Source organism: Carassius auratus, chromosome 5 (genome assembly GCF_003368295.1).
Source record: "Carassius auratus strain Wakin chromosome 5, ASM336829v1, whole genome shotgun sequence".
NCBI classification, from domain to species: domain Eukaryota; kingdom Metazoa; phylum Chordata; class Actinopteri; order Cypriniformes; family Cyprinidae; genus Carassius; species Carassius auratus.
In genome coordinates this window covers 29,515,496-29,531,860 of record NC_039247.1, presented here as the reverse complement: position 1 = coordinate 29,531,860, position 16,365 = coordinate 29,515,496, and the positions used below count along the sequence as shown (strand labels likewise).

Here is a 16,365-nt window from a genome sequence, read left to right as displayed (position 1 = left end):
AACGTCGCTTGATTGTGCCTCCCAAAGAAGCACAAAGTCACTTTTACAGACTTTTCAGTTAAATGTTCCCTTCTGGTGGAATGACCTCCCCAACTCAATCCGAGCAGCTGAGTTCTTACATATCTTCAAACACATCTCTTCCATCTTTATTTGACCCTCTAACTTTAGCACTTACAATTCTAATTCTATTCTTAAAAAAAAAAAAAGAATTTTCATTTATTATACAATTACAAAAAAAAGACCTCTAACACTAACTTGCTCTATTATTTTTCTATTCTATCTGTTTTCTTTTTATTTATTTAAAAGCCCTTGCTACGTGTACTGTGTTAACCTAACTGAGACTTGTTATAGCACTTATATTGCTCTTTTTGTTGTTTTTGATTGCTTCCACTGTCCTCATTTGTAAGTCACTTTGGAAGCATCTGCTAAATGAATAAATGTATATGTATTGACTGACAGACTGATGAGTAACTGACTAATTGTAAGGGATAATGTATAATGTTGTAATTCAACAATAAACTTAAACTATGAATATAAACTTTTTTGTGTATATAAAATTTTGCCAGCAATGTAAACACATTAACAATAAGACCTTTGTTAGTTTTATTTTCGTAATATACAACAATATGCTAAAACGTAAAAACGTAGTTAAATGTTGCCAATTCCATCCAAAAGTTTTGGACCGTTTCAAAACCACGTGATTTTGAAGCTTGTTCAACACGTGTACGTCTCACGTTGCGTCATCAGAGCGCGAGCGTAGCGTCAGAACGCTGACATGGCCGCGTCCATTGAGACGAGACTGACTTTATGCATCGGTCTTGTCTTTATTTCGGGCTTTTCTTCGGTCTCCGCGCTCATTGAGGGACTGTATTGCGGGACTCAGAGTTGTTATGACGTGCTGGGGGTTTCGCGGGACGCCAGTAAAGCGGAGATCGGCCGCGCGTACCGCCAGCTGGCCCGCAGATATCACCCGGACAGATACCAGCCCGGAGAGAGCCACGACACCCGAGAAACCGCGCAGCAGAAGTTCCTGCTCGTCGCGACCGCTTACGAGACACTCAAGGTAACCCTGAAAACAAGCGCCCGCTTCCATGCCGCCCTTGTCAGGAGATTTTAGAATTTGCACTATGAAGGAAAACGGTTTCATACAGGTAACTTAGTGTATAAACTTAAACTTCAAATAAAAGCTTGCGTGAGGTGGATTTAATATAGTTTCAGTTCAGTCAGAAATGCATTAATGGTATGCTGATGTTATTATGGCAACCTACTGATTGTTATAATAATGTGTGCTTAGAAATATAATAATCTGTTATTACAACAAACCTCACCAATCTAGTGAGCAGTTACAATGCTTTTGTCCATTGTTATATCATGTTCAAGTTCTCATCAGTTCTCTAATGAAGTGTTGCTTCACTTTATTTAAGTATTAAAATATAGCAAAAAAAAAAAAAAAAAAGATGCTTTCAAATATTTTATCCACATTTACATTTATTCATTAAGCAGACGCTTTTATCCAAAGTGACTTTCAAGTGAGGACAGGGGAAGCAATCAAAACCAACAAAAAGAGCAATATAAGTGCTATAACAAGTCTCAGTTAGCTTAACACAGTACACGTAGCAAGGGCTTTTAAATAATATAATAAATAAAAAGTATGCAATGTTGTGGTTAAGCGAACAGTTTGCTTTGTACTTTCAGTTTAACAGCATTAATTAAAGAGGCTAACCTCTATCATCCAACTGCATCATGTCCATGCATTTTCGACACTTATGTTATATTATTGCTCTGTTTATGCATTAAATAAACATCCTGAATGTGTTTTTCTGTAGTATTTACTTCAGCTGCTTAGGTGCCAATGGTATAACCCATTTAGGATTGGCCAAAATGACAATTTTAAATCATAAAAAGCATATCTCACTTACATTTACTGAAAATATAGAAACGTTAGCGATTCTGATTTGAGTAAACACTATCATTAATCACTGAAGTGTGGTTCAACCATTTTTCACTTGGCACTGTCCCAATAGTTTGAAAAGTAAAAGGTCAAAAGTCAACTTGAACCCATTTCTCTGTTCAAGTTAAACTTATTTTTCTCATTCTTGTAAGGTTCTGCATGTCTGTACATAACTCTTCCCAGGACTTGCTGACTAAATACATGATGCTGCACAGACCCTGCTGCTGTTTTGCTATGACTTTTATCTTTATCTGTTTACACCTGGTATTAAGGAACGGAGTCTAAAACACATTAGACCACTTCCAAAGGTGGTTGAAACCGCATTCACTAAAGACTGCCTACTCTCCGCTGACTGATTAATCGAATGCGATTGTCACGCACATTTTGTCAGTAAAGCTAGTTCTGTAATCAGCAGTAAATCATCACGTGCTTTCAAATGGATCAGCATTTACTACACAGAGGCGTATTTCAGTAACAAGTTATACAAAAAAATGACAGACAATTTAATTGCGTGAATATGAAATAGTTTGTGATAATGACAGCTGTTTTTTCGTAGCTTCTCAGTGAACTACGGCTCTGTGTAGTAAATGCTGCTCCATCTGAAAGCATGTGAAAACGCCACATTTAATAACATTTTTACTCCAAACTCACTTCATAACATGCACAGAATAAGGTATGCAACATTTTTCATAGTATTCTGAGCAGTGATAAAGGCATTGCATTATAAATATACTTTATTTTAATGATAATTATAATAATATTAACTCACATAAACAATACATTGTCATAGTTGTGTGTTTATTAGTCTTATTGAATCAATGAAAGCAGTTAAAGGGTTAGTTCATCCAGCTACAGCTATAGGCATTTCCTGGGTTTCTTCTGTGAGGCATATTTGGAGTTTCAGCGCAAGAGCGCCCTCTGGCTTTTAGATGGAGATTTACTACTGATCACAGAACTGTGCTTCACTGAAAGATACGCATGACAAACACAGCTTCTGTGGAAACACGATCTTTCGATTTATGGTGCAGCCCTAATTACCATGTTAATTTCCTATACATTAACTGAGAATTTGTTTAAATGTTAAATAAATTTTAAAGTGACCCATTAAAAATAAATGTTTTTCTTTTTAGTGGTTTAGTTTTGCATGTAGACAGTTTTGTTAATGAAAACTATGACGAAAAATGTTAGTCAACAAGGTTTTTTCCACTGACGAAAACAAGACGATACTAAGGTCATTAAACAATAACCGAACGACTAAATGAACATGCAGTATCATTGACGAAAAAAGACAAGACTAAAAATAGTTTTTTTCCACAATATTAAATGGTAAGATCATAAAATTCCCACATACACTGGCTCATACACCCTCCCGTCAAAACAAATCACGATAAGTGGACAGAAGAGACGAAATTAAAACACCAGGTGTGAACGGTAAATGTGTCTCCCACATCTACTTGTGATCTACTTGAACAAAAAGCATCATAATACCAGGTGTAAACATGGCCTAAATGTCTTTCATAGAGTTGTCTGACTGACCAAATGTAAAGTCTTCAAGCTTTTACAGTAAAATTACTGTCAAGCGTTTGTCATCAAACTAGCATCAACTAGCATCAAAGATGAATTGTGCTTTCCATTGCAATTTTGAGACATGGTAAATGGTTATAACAGCTTAATAGACTCCCATATTGCAACTTTCAGGATGAAGAATTACGTAAGGACTACGACTACATGCTGGACCACCCAGAGAAATACTACAGCCACTACTACACCTACTACAGAAGAAGACTTGCTCCCAAAGTAGACGTTAGGATAGTGATTCTCGTAACTATTTGTGCAGTCTCACTGTTTCAGGTGAGTACACCCCTCATCACAAAATGTTCTGGTCATTTACTGCCATCTGTTGCCATTGCCTTGAAAAAGCTGACATACTGATGATAGTTTTTCTTAATCCTTATATTCATTTCTAAATCTGTTTTGGAATCAGAGACTGTAAATCTCAGAGAACCCAATTTGGTGTGTTTCATCTATGGACCCTCGTGACAAAAAGGCGTTATTATGCCGTTACATATATTCAGTGGCATAAAATGGTCTTTAAAATGACAGTAATATAGCTTATCACAATTATTTTTGGGGCACTATATAGCACAACAAAAAGTTGTTATTGTGACGGGTCTACATGTGTATAGTGTTTTAGTCGAAGACATTTTCTTATGGAATTAAACCAGTGCAGAAAGATTCTATTTAGTCTCATGATCACAAATGACCAAAAATACTTAAACATTTAAAAATAAGTCCAGAAATGTTATGTTAGCCTTTTCAAATTTTAACAAAAGTGCAAAAAATGCTCACCTTAAAGGAATAGATAATCCAAAAACAAAAATTCTGTCATTTACTTTACTCTTGTTGTGCTTGTGTCAGAGGCGTTGAGAGAGAGAGAGAGAGAGAGAGAGAGAGCTGTGCCATCAGAAGTTCGAAATGGTTTATCGTCACGTGATTCATGTAGACTTCAGATCCAGTTCCAGGAAGTTCATAGCGGGCAATTTTAATAAATTGATTTAGAGAGACAGCACTGATATAATTGGTAATTAGTAGCATTTGGTTACAATATTTATAAAATAAATCAACATGTATATGAAGGTTTATTCAGTGTTAATGTTGATGTGGTCCTACTATCGTTTCCTGACTTGTTAACATATTTTAGCCTAAAGTTACCTTTGCTTTGTTGTCTTGAAATATGTATTTTTTTAATATTCTTAAAACATGTATGTTAGTCAGGTGCAGTCACATGTTAATGTTCATTGTGTTTTCACTGATCTGATGCTAAGTGAGGGCCTAGTTAATTTTAGACACAATGTTCAGTGTGTTATCTTAGAAAATTTATTCCAAATAAGTGAAGATTAAGATTCAATTAAGTGAAAATTAATCTTGTTTAATGATTAAAATTATTTTGCACCCCTCAATTATTAAGAAATTCAAGACTTATCTCCTGATCTCTTCATAACGCAAGTTGTTTTCTCGTGATCACGACTTAATTTTTTTTGATGTAACACAAGTTGTTCTCTTAGTTATATATGGTGCCAACAGGTTTCAGTAAAGAACTGAATATAGCTGATGGGTTTTATATCCACCTCACTGTTTGGGACAGAATAAGGTCCTTCTTTATAATTGCCATGATTTGTGCGGTATTGTTCATTACTGGCATTTATTTAACTCATGCATGTTAAATATATAAATCAATATGATTATTTTGTGTATCTGTTATCGTTAAGTTCTTGCTAGATGCACGACTCATCATAGTTTAACTACAGCAATGGTGTTCTGTGTGATAAACTAACTGCTTATTAAAGGTTGGCATCACTGTATAGTGTCTTTGAACTAGGTCTTTGTTAGTTAATAAGATGGAATTATGTTGTGTTTATTCTGGATGCGTTTCAGTGACGCATTTTTAATGTGCATATTTGTCCTTAATTTTAATCTTTATTGTTAATCATTACATCTATATCGATTAGAAATGTGACTTATATATGTAAAAATGTGTATAATTCAGGGATGTTATACGGTGTTGTAATCTTTAGTATTTTCTACATTTCTATGTAGGAAAAACACGCACACACTCTCTTCTTAAACAGCATCCCAAGCTTGTAATGCACCGAACATCCTACATGACTAAAAATTATTTATAAAAAAGATTGAGAAAAATAAAGCGAGTTGAATCCAAGCAGCTGTAAAAGATTTTAGTTCTCTGAAACCTTCTGAAGGCGCTCATAGTATATTCAAATTTAAAACAAGTTAAAACATTTTTTTTTAGACATATCATAATTTAAGGGTGACTTTTGATTTATAATAAACTGAAAAGCATGCTGTCCTTGTTTCGTCTCCACCAAGGTTTGCTAAGTTGCATGCAGAGGAGAAAGAAAAAAGAGCCATCAAGTTTTATTCAGTTCACATTTATTTGTATTGCAAATTGTGAATGTAATCTTTTTATTATGCAAATTGTTTCAAAGCAGCTTTACAGAAAATGAATGTTTCTACATTACAAAGAAGAGTTCTGCTATGTTAAATGTTCTAAGATTAGGCTACACAAATCATGCAGTTAACGTCATATTCAGCAGAAAAAACACATTAAAACAGTGATTACATGATGTGATCATGATGTTTACAATTTGGCAGTTTTGTATGTTTATGCAGAGTTCTCTCGGGGGTTGGCGTCATCTGAAGACTTCATAAGTGGCTGGATCTAGTCAGCGGGAGCAATCTAAATATGCTTGGGAATTTGCTCTTTTTCACAAAGACACTAAGAACAGGCAAAGATTAGCAAAACCCAGTGAGCTGAGACTCATTGTGAGGGTGATGTCTCATTACAGGGAGGCTTCAGTTGGTTCTACATCTGAAAGAAAGATAGATAGAGAAGGAAACCAGGAGAAATGGTAAAGTGATGATCCATAAAATGTGTTTTGTTTATTCCACGTTTTTATTTTCAAGGTAATAGTTAGATTATTGTGAATATTTTGAATGACAGTTTGCGCATATTTACCAAAGGTGCCATTATTAGTAGAGGATGTGTTAAATCTTTCAAACTCAATTTGTGGCTGCACTCCCCCACCCCCTATATACATATGAGCCTGTCCTCCAACAAAAAACGACCATATAGGTCATTTGTGCAAGCATTTGTTACGACCTATATTACGTTTTAAAGCTAAGATAATGACAGTATCGCGTTGCGTCTGTCGTCATGAATTGACGTATAACGTCATTTCCAATCAAAACGCACGTTTATTTAAATGCAATGTATGGGCGTTTTACACCGATCTCACAGTATTTCGTACATATTTTACTACTGTAGGTGGCTTATTCGTTCGAATGACCACACCTAACCCCACCCCTAAACCTAACCCTTACATAAATTATGATTTATTGAGCATATACATTTTCGTGAACGTCGGTCCCCATGGGATCGAACCCATGATAGCATGATTACATATCAAGGTATAATGCAATAATCTACTAACTGAGCTACACGAAACACAAACCAGAGGGTAAATAAAAGAGTACAAAACACTAATATGAAAACGACCTTTTGCTGATAGGGGCGCAATTGTAGTATATGCTCTGAGTCGTATTTCAGGGATTTGGACAAACAACCTATACAAGCTTATTGGTTGCAGGACAGGTTGATACATATATATGCAAATTAATTTCCTGCCAGCAGGAGGCGCTTTAAGAGCGGGAGAGAGTTTTCTCCAGTAATGTCTGTAAAGCAGTGATATGCTTACAAACGCTGCCTTATCAAGCATTACATGCAAGATCAAATTAAAATGAAATCGAGAATTTTCTAAATACAGTCGGTTTCCTTCTGAAATAGTTATTTAAAAACACCCGATTTTTTTAATTTTGAAACGTGCAGTGCTCATGTTTATTCAAAGAAGTCAAAGCCTTCTTGGAAAATCTATTTGAGGTGGTCAGTTTTGATATTGTGGCGACCCGCCACAAATAAATCAATGTGTGGGGAACCTGGTATTATTCGTTTGCAGTTTGGAAGTAGTAAAACGAAATCATAAATGATAATGGAGAGAGACACAGAAAGAAAGATTGTTCTGTAGAAATGTATACATTCACCTCTTAAAACATGTCACTGTCCTATAGAATTTAAAAAAAAATGTGTATTATGTTTTAAGTCAATTAAGACAAAAACAAATAAATTGAAACATTTTCAGATTATAGAAAATGACAGCAAAATCCCCAAAACTGTAACAAGCTCATCTTCAGCTTGATCAGTGCAACAAGAGGTCTGGTGTCCGTCATAGGCTGCTGACAGCTGCAACAAGCAATGTCTTTTGTATGGCATGTCCTTTTTTAGAATATGGCACATAGAATAATTTATTAGAGTCAGAACTATGCATTTAAGAAACAGATGTATTTATTTGTTGCAGTATTACAGCTGGTGGAGTAGCTACACAGAAGCCATCAACTACCTGATGACCGTTCCCAAATACCGCATCCAGGCTACTGAACTGGCCAAGCAGCAAGGTCTGCTGAATAAAACCAAAGAGAAGGGCAAGAACCGGCGCTCCAAAGAGGAGATCCGTGAGGAGGAGGAGCAGATCATCAGAGACATCATCAAGAACAAGATCGACATCAAGGGTGGCTATCAGAAGCCCAATGTATCTGATATTCTGCTTTGTAAAATCATTCTGTTCCCTTACCATCTGTGCACCTATGTGGCGTGGAACTGCTCGTGGTTTTACCGTTTCACCATTCGCCGGGAGGAGTATGGGGATGAGGAGAGACTTTACATTATCCGCAGGTACATGAAGATGTCCCAGGCTCAGTTTGATAGTCTGGACAGCAGCCTGATAGAGACTTTCCTGAAGCAGCAGCTCTGGATCAAAGAGAACTATGAGGTTTGAAAAGATTTCTTTCCAATTTATTATTATTTTTTTTGCAAAGTTGATCTACTTCCACATAAGAGAACAGTGATGTTTTTTGTAGGCCAACCCAGAAGTTATCATCCCCCTGGTTCCTTTGACAAAAGCTTAATGGGGTTTTCCATTTCCTTTTGGATTATCGCTGAAAATAAGCCCAGTGACCAACAAAGATTTATGATTCCTACACATTTAGTTCATCATGATAAACTTCACAAATGAAAACAACCTTTGTTGATGTTGAAGCATATGTACAATCTGCAGAAGTAAAAAGCTTAATGTAGGCTATAAACAAACTACACCATGGTTGCATTACTTTTCAGCATTTAAGCTTATAAACAGTGAGATCGTGAACATGGACTAGTGAATAGATTCATTTTTTTTCATGCTTGATCTGATGATGTTTAATGTCCACCACAACCTCAAAAGGTTTTTAGTGCAACTGCAAAATAGCAATCACAATTTTGTGAAAGTGAAAATATATTTTGGCTTATAGAAGGCCAAATATAGAAGGCACTTAACCACAGCCTATTCAAAAAACCCTTTGACTTCAGGGCGATGGAACCGGAAGTGCTAAAATACAAACTTTTTGCTGGGTTTTGGACTACAAAACTACATCACCCCTGCAGCAATCTATTACAGTAATTGCTATACAGTCAAAATATTTGTTTTAAGTTATTTTCTTGAGTTCTGAAAGAAGTCTAAATAAGTTCAAAAACCTTTGAACTGTTAAAGGGATACTCCACCCTTCCTCGCAAGGGGATTCTAAACCCGTAAAAGCTTTGTTCGTCTTCAGAAAACAATTTAAGATATTTTAAGATACTGCCAAGTAAATATACTGTCAAGGTCCAGAAAAGTATGAAAATGTTTTTGTTTTTTTTCAAAATTCACCATAGAATTTTCAAAATCCTTGTCACCAATGTCAATTGTCAAGCTCACTGGAGATACAGCAGTCAGTGAAGAAATAAGAACAAGAAACTAATTACAATCAATAGTACAAAAACTACAATGAGAAATACATTGTGTAAATGAACTGTGTAAGTTATCTATCTATCTATCTAGACGCATAATCATTAGCTTTATTTATATTCTTATTCTAGTTACAAAAGTGATTTAGTCGGTGAGAGATTTTTATGAACGGCAGACAGTACAAATATTGGACAGCTTCCCCTTTTAGACCAAAGTCCGGATCCAATACACTGTTACATCTGCGCTTTCCCTCACAACTGTTTACATTCCATTAAGACCTAAATGACTGTTTATGAGGATCCTTGCATTTGGACGCATATTAGTGTGTATGCAATGGTTCAAAGCCAATAAAGCAGCAAAAATACTCACGAGCTCTATTAGCAGCTGATGCGTGGCTTCTGCACTCCTCTCACACCGAAACTGGGACAATGCGCGCATATAGCTCTGTTGTTTGATTCAACGGCCTAAAATCAGTTGTTTTAAACTGCAGTGCTTAAAAACGCATGCAAACATTGTTTTCATGAGCGCGGGCATGCTGTTATTCACACGTTTGTCTGCGTCCCCATGTAATGTACGTAAGACTGCCGTCATTCAGATAATGAAAACTTATTGCCGTAAATAATGTATTTTACTGCACCATGGAATAAACAATAGAGCAAAATATAAATCAATAGACTTAATTTCGTCCATCTGATTTATATCATCATATCGCCCAGCCCTACTTGACAGTGTAGCTTATTTGGCAGTATCTTAAAATAACTTAAATTGTGTTGTGAAGACGAACAAAGCTTTTATGCGTTTGGAACGACATGGGGATAATGTGATTTAATGACAACATTGTAATTTTGGGGTGGAGTATCCCTTTAATGCATTTCGTTTAGTTTTATGTCTGTTTTTTTCATGAGTTGATTTCATGTCTGTTTTTCCCATAATGGTGCAAAAACAACAACAACAAATATATATATATATATATATATACACACACACACACACACACACATTTGACTTAAGATCGTGTAATTTCCAAATTATGGAGAATCAGATTCACCCAGAACTTTTTCATATTAAGAAAAAACTTTCCTTAAGTCAATCTGTGATTTCCTTATTTTTATTATATTATTTTATATTTCTTATATTTTTAATAAGCATGTGGTGTCAGTATGTTTGTGTGATCATACTGTGTGTTTATGAAAGGCCTACAGAGAGGAGCAGGAGGAGGAGATGAAGATGAAGATGGCCACAGACCCACGCTGGAAACGCTACAGGCGCTGGATGAAGAGCGAGGGGCCTGGACGCATCACCTTTGCTGATGATTGACCTCACATGCACAGAGCGCCGTCTCAGATGCACGTCCAGCCTGAACAACCTGAGCTCAAGCTCTGTGCTCCCTTGTTTACAAAAGACTGAAACATGTGCACGTCATCCACAAGGACACCTTTTCTTATAGACTATAAAGGCTTTTTGATTGTACCTGTGGAGGATCATTCGATTTTTCTGCCATTGTACAGGATGAAGAGACTGTTGGAATCATTACAAAAAATACTAAATATAATACATTGTGTTGTACCAGGAGGAATATGATCACAGCCTATAGAAAACCCTGCGTTACCAAAAAGAAATGCCTCATTTCAAACATTGAAAGGATTTTGTGTCTCTCTTTCTTTCTACATATCTGCCATCAATGTAACGTCATCTGACGCTGTGCTCGTGCCCCGAAGGTGTTTTTTCTTTTTCTCTCTTTCCATTATTTTCCCCAAATATTAAGTCACATCTATTTTTTTCAGTTGCATACATTTGTGGTACCTTTTGTGGTACTTCAATAAAGCTTTATAGTTTAAGGTTGACTAGCAAACTTTGTTACCTTGTAGGGATTCCTGCTCATGAGCATCCTGGGGATGTCCATCATCTCACTTTAAAACAGACATAACAGCTTGTCCCGCTGTAGATTCATATTTCATCAGTAATTTATTATATTGTTATGTGTGCGTAACCAAAGGTGCACATAAAAGGTCTATCCCCAAAGACTTTTCATTAGAATGTGTTTTGTGTTTGACTATGTGCCTTGTATGAATGCTTGTAACTTCTTCATTTTCAGTGGAATTTCAAAATCGGTTTTCCCTCGCCTGTAAGGATTCATTGCCTGAAGTCTGTATTGAAGAGACCATGTTATTAAAAGTATATTCTATATAAAAAGTAGTAGATTTTTTTTTTTTTAAGTATGTCCTGGTCATTCTTTTCCCATGCAATAATTTTATTCATGCAATCTAACAAAAACCAGGCTGAAGTGAGAACAGAGACATCAGTGATTGTTTGCATAGCATCTTATTTTATCATCCCCAAATGAGTGACTCGAATCGTCTTGGTTATGTAACCCTGGACCCCTGAGTAGGAAACAAAATGCTGCCTCAGTAGTTAACACTATCCATTTGATAAGTACGATGTGTCACCATTTCTGGGTCCCTAAAGCACACAACAAATGGTGTTTATAATAACTGAGGTGTACTATGTGATCCTTACTTTTCTCTCTATAGAAAAATCTTCGTTGGCAGTGCAAAAGTTTTTTATAGCATTAAAACATTCTTTAGATTATTAAAATGTTCTTCACACTAAGAAGTAATTGCTCTGTTAAGAACTGTTAAAAGATTCTTTGAGGACCTCCCAAAAAATAGTTCTGTGGCATCACTCTGAAAACTGCCTTTTGGAGCCTTTATTTTTAATGGTGTAGATGCGTTCATTAAACTAGAAGCTTCACACTCCTGCTTTTAATTACTCCATTGGCCCCAGTTCATTCCAGTGCAATGCCACAATTTTGTCGTAAGTTAAATTCAGTGTCGCCTTGATTTTTTTCAGTAGCTGATCTTGTACTGAACCTGAAATGTTCCCATACGCTGAATTGCTAATGTACAGTTAAGATTTAAAAAACTGACATTGAACTGCTGCATTAAGATTTAAAAAAAATGTAATTATATAAACAATTTGTGTGTCACTGTGAGTGAAAACGGTTCAGAATTAAAGCTAGAAAACCCTGCTTAGTCTGCTGTGGCTTGTGTTTTCTGTGGTGACAGCAGGCTGTGGATGCTATTATTAGAACTTTTGAATCTGAAACATTACATTTTGATCTAAATTTCTGTAAAGGTTGTATCCAGAACACAAGCAATTCTGAGGGGTGGGCAGTGTTGGTTTTTGATTTTCTGTGCACCCGGATCACCGCTTGAGGCCACTATTATAACTGAATTAAGAGTCAAAATCTCAATGGGCCACTGAGCATATGAGCTGAACACATTTTGGATAATACATAGATATTTTATAACAGATTTTAGGGAATTTTCAGATCACATTAGTCTCAGCCTTGGGCGGCGTGGACAATCTACAGTCTGTTCAATGGCCATCTGATGGACGTCGCACTTAATTCTGTGCATGTTCTTGTTAATCTATAAACCAGTTTCATGTACTTAATGTTTTAAGAATCCAGAAGTTAATTTCCTAAAATTAATCTGCGGTTTCTGGTTTTCCCAATATGAGAATGCACCGTGTTCAGTGGATACAGAATATGAATTATGATTGGATTTGAACTCTACAAGTGCATTTTGAATTCCTAAAAAATAATGTGCATGTGCAGCTGGTGTAATCATGGAGCAGGAAAGATCCAAACATATACTGTGCTATGTTTAAATGTATATTTGTTGTGCCAATCATGTTTCCTTCTCAAAATAATTAATTTAAGCTCTAGGAAAATGAAGCTCAGCCATATGCTTTGTGTGTGCTGTTACTAAAGTATGTTTGTGTCTGTCAGATGTAAGATGTGAGATTATGGTTGATGGTTGAGTGTTTTGCAGTTTGTTGGGAGGATTGAAGGATGGAGCATGTGTGTAATCAGGATTAAAGCCCCTCTCGCTTCTTCTGTAATTCAGGTCAGTATACCAGCACAAACACATCAGTAAAATCTTTGAATGTTTGCTTTTTTAAGTGTGGAACAAGGTTAAACATGACAGATATATTTTAGCACATAGACAAAAATAACAGGCAGGATATTGAAGTTTGCCCACAATAAAAGAGCAATGCTAGAAAAATGGTGTACTGCGTCAGAAGCCACGGCGTTTGAGGGATTCCAAGAATGGAGTCCCCACAGTTATTTGGGAAGAATTTAGGAACCGCTGTCTTTAAATACAATCAATTATTAATGGTGGCAATAGTTAGAGTTTGCAGGCTTCAAAGGACTTTCTCATTAATAATGTAATATTGGAGTGCCTGATTATTATGGAATTATGGAGATAAAACTCTGAATTATAAGTTCCAACAATTCCAGCTGCCTCACAAAAGCAAAATTTAAGGACAATAGGGAAACAGGAAAGTCTCTGAGGAAAAACGTGCATGCGCTCTGTATATCAGGGGTTTTCAACTGGTCCTTGAGGTTCACTGTCCTGCTGAATGTAGCTCCAACCCAACCCTGTGTTTGACTGGGGCTGGAGCTAAACTCTACAGAAAAGTAGACCTCGAGGGCCAGAGTTGAAAAGCCCTGCCTCTTGATTGTCATGTGGAAAAAATTGATTCGGAATCAGAAAGCAAGATGACAGAAGACAGAATTATTATTCACCTCTGGTTTGCACTGTAACGTGTAAAGTTCATCAAACATTTTTCTTTTTCCCCTGCAGATTTTCTGTAAGAAGCATTACAAACACTATTATCACCAGTTCTTCTTGCCTGTTGTCCACTATTTCTTTACTCTATAGTCACGTTTGACCATGAGAGATTCTGTTTATGTCTTGGTCACATCGCGGCACTCCACACACTATAGGAAACGAAACCGTTAAATCTATGATTTTTTATTGTTATGTTTGTGATCTCTCACATTTTGAAAATCTTATAGTGTGGTTCAGCCTTAAGTGCCACGAAAAACTTGCAATTAGTGCCCATATAGCCACATGGTACTTGTGACAAGTGGGGCGGGGCCGAGAGCCATGGGAACGGAGTGAGGCCGGTGGAGTGATTGGAAATGAGCGACACCTGATTGACCCACCGGTCTCGAGTCCCACGGAGTAGATGGAGGGGTATAAAACAGGAGCTACGACAGTGAAGAACGAGAGAGAACCAGGCCTGTTCCTTCACGACTCTCGGCCCCGCCCCACTCGTCACAGTACTCTATTGTCCACAGAGCCGGATTATCCTTAAGGGCACTTTGGCCAGTGCCACCAACCATTCACAACAACTAGGGGGGCACCACATGACACAAGCTTTAAAAATATTTTTCGTAAATTGTTTTATTATTAACTTGAAATTCTTGAAAAACCATACATAACTCGTTCATGAACATTAACTTAACAACAATAATAATAATAATAAATTATAAATAAATAAAGATTACATGACCACTATCACACCCCCCTTCCGTCCCCAATCTGTTAGAGTTGAGTTGATCCACAACAAGTATGCGCAAATGTGTCATTTTTTTAACGGCTACAGAAAATGAATCAAAATGGACAGTTGCATTTGAGTGGTTTTGCAAAAAGAAAGTTAAAGAAAGACAAGGACGCTAGACGTTTAGCTACAATTCAAAATTTTCCAGGGATCGAAAGTTTTTTTTAAAACGATGACGACAATCGACTGCACTCTCCCTGTTTACCATTGAATTGGACATGGTTAAAGAAATGAACTTTGTGGATGTAGTTTGCTTGCGCAAAATCAAGGAAGAATATAAGTCGCACTTTTTTTCATAGTTTGGCTGGTCCTGCGACTTATAGTCTGGTGCGACTTATTTATCAAAATTAATTTGACATGAACCAAGAGAAATGAACAAAGTTAAAATATTACTGTGCAGCAGCGAGAGGGCGCTCTATGCTGATCAGTGCTCCTGTAGTCTACCACTGAAAACATAGAGCGCCCTCTCGCGGTAATGTTTTAACTTGGTTCTAAATAAATGCGACTTATAGTCCAGTGCGACTTATATATGCGACTTATACTTAGGTGCGACTTATAGTCCGAAAAATATGGACAGGCCCTGATTGTCCAAGATGGATAAAGCACACAATTATTACTTCCATTTAATTTAAACACAAAATACAATACCCCTCAACAAACAAGGAAGTTGGGTGCCAGATATTTTGTGGAACTACTCACAAACTGCACCTAAAGGCTGGAATACACTACAATTTTCTGCCGATTTTCTGTCTGGCGAATTTCACACTAGTTGCCGAAAGTCAGAGCCAGTCTGCAGACTTAAGTCGACAGATTTCTTAGAAAATCGCATAGTGTATGATGGTCATAGACTCAGATTTTCAACTTTAGGCACACATTTCTGTGAGAGTTGGGGATCGGAAACAACTTTAAAGTCTGGTAGTGTGTGATCCACAATTGTTTGGTGTATGATTGCAAGTTTATTTTTTTATTATATAAAAGTTGTGTATTTTATTCCAGCCTTATTTCACGGCTCTGTGGAATACTTGATTCTAAATTGATGTTATCCCTTGATAACAACCAGTAAAAGCTAAGAACACAGGCTCATCTGGGTAACTGAAATTGACTCTGTACTCTTGCTAGGAACAGTTTTTCTTGGTGGAAGCTTTGCATTTGTTTAGCTAATAAAATATTAAAACTTGATTCAAAATGGTGTACAATTATTAAATTATGTCATCTTTGTATTGCGGACTCGCTCTCGTTGTACAAACGCAGCTGCTGCCATTTACTATGATTGTTTTGTACGCTGTGATGGATTATAAGATAACTTACAAACTGGTAAGATTTTAAAACATAAATAAACCTTTAATTGCATTTATTTATGTGGTCAAATGTTGGGTAATAAGCGGTTTGATTGCACCATTTCCCTTAAATGTCCGTCTACTTTAAACTTTCCCATGTCATGATTTTTCTTTTATATTGTTTTAAAATAAGGATCCTGAGCTAGATGTCATAGTAGGACTCCTAATTTTTCATCATTCAAGACCTTTTGCATCAAACCAGTTCTCTGTCAGCAGTATAACTTCAATAATGATCATCTGGATCCACAACAAATTGCTCTCCCAATACCAA

General features: G+C 36.5%; 1 protein-coding gene across 1 annotated transcript; it reads left to right on the top strand.

Moving 5' to 3' along the window:
• The first annotated feature begins 728 nt into the window (after nucleotides 1–728).
• On the top strand, nucleotides 729–11,530 carry LOC113084813 (dnaJ homolog subfamily C member 25-like). Its single transcript, XM_026254978.1, has 4 exons — nucleotides 729–1,063; nucleotides 3,650–3,802; nucleotides 7,882–8,352; nucleotides 10,537–11,530. The coding sequence occupies exons 1-4, from the start codon at nucleotides 776–778 to the stop codon at nucleotides 10,657–10,659; spliced, it is 1,035 nt and encodes a 344-aa protein (XP_026110763.1). The 5' UTR covers nucleotides 729–775; the 3' UTR covers nucleotides 10,660–11,530.
• The last annotated feature ends 4,835 nt before the right edge of the window (nucleotides 11,531–16,365 follow it).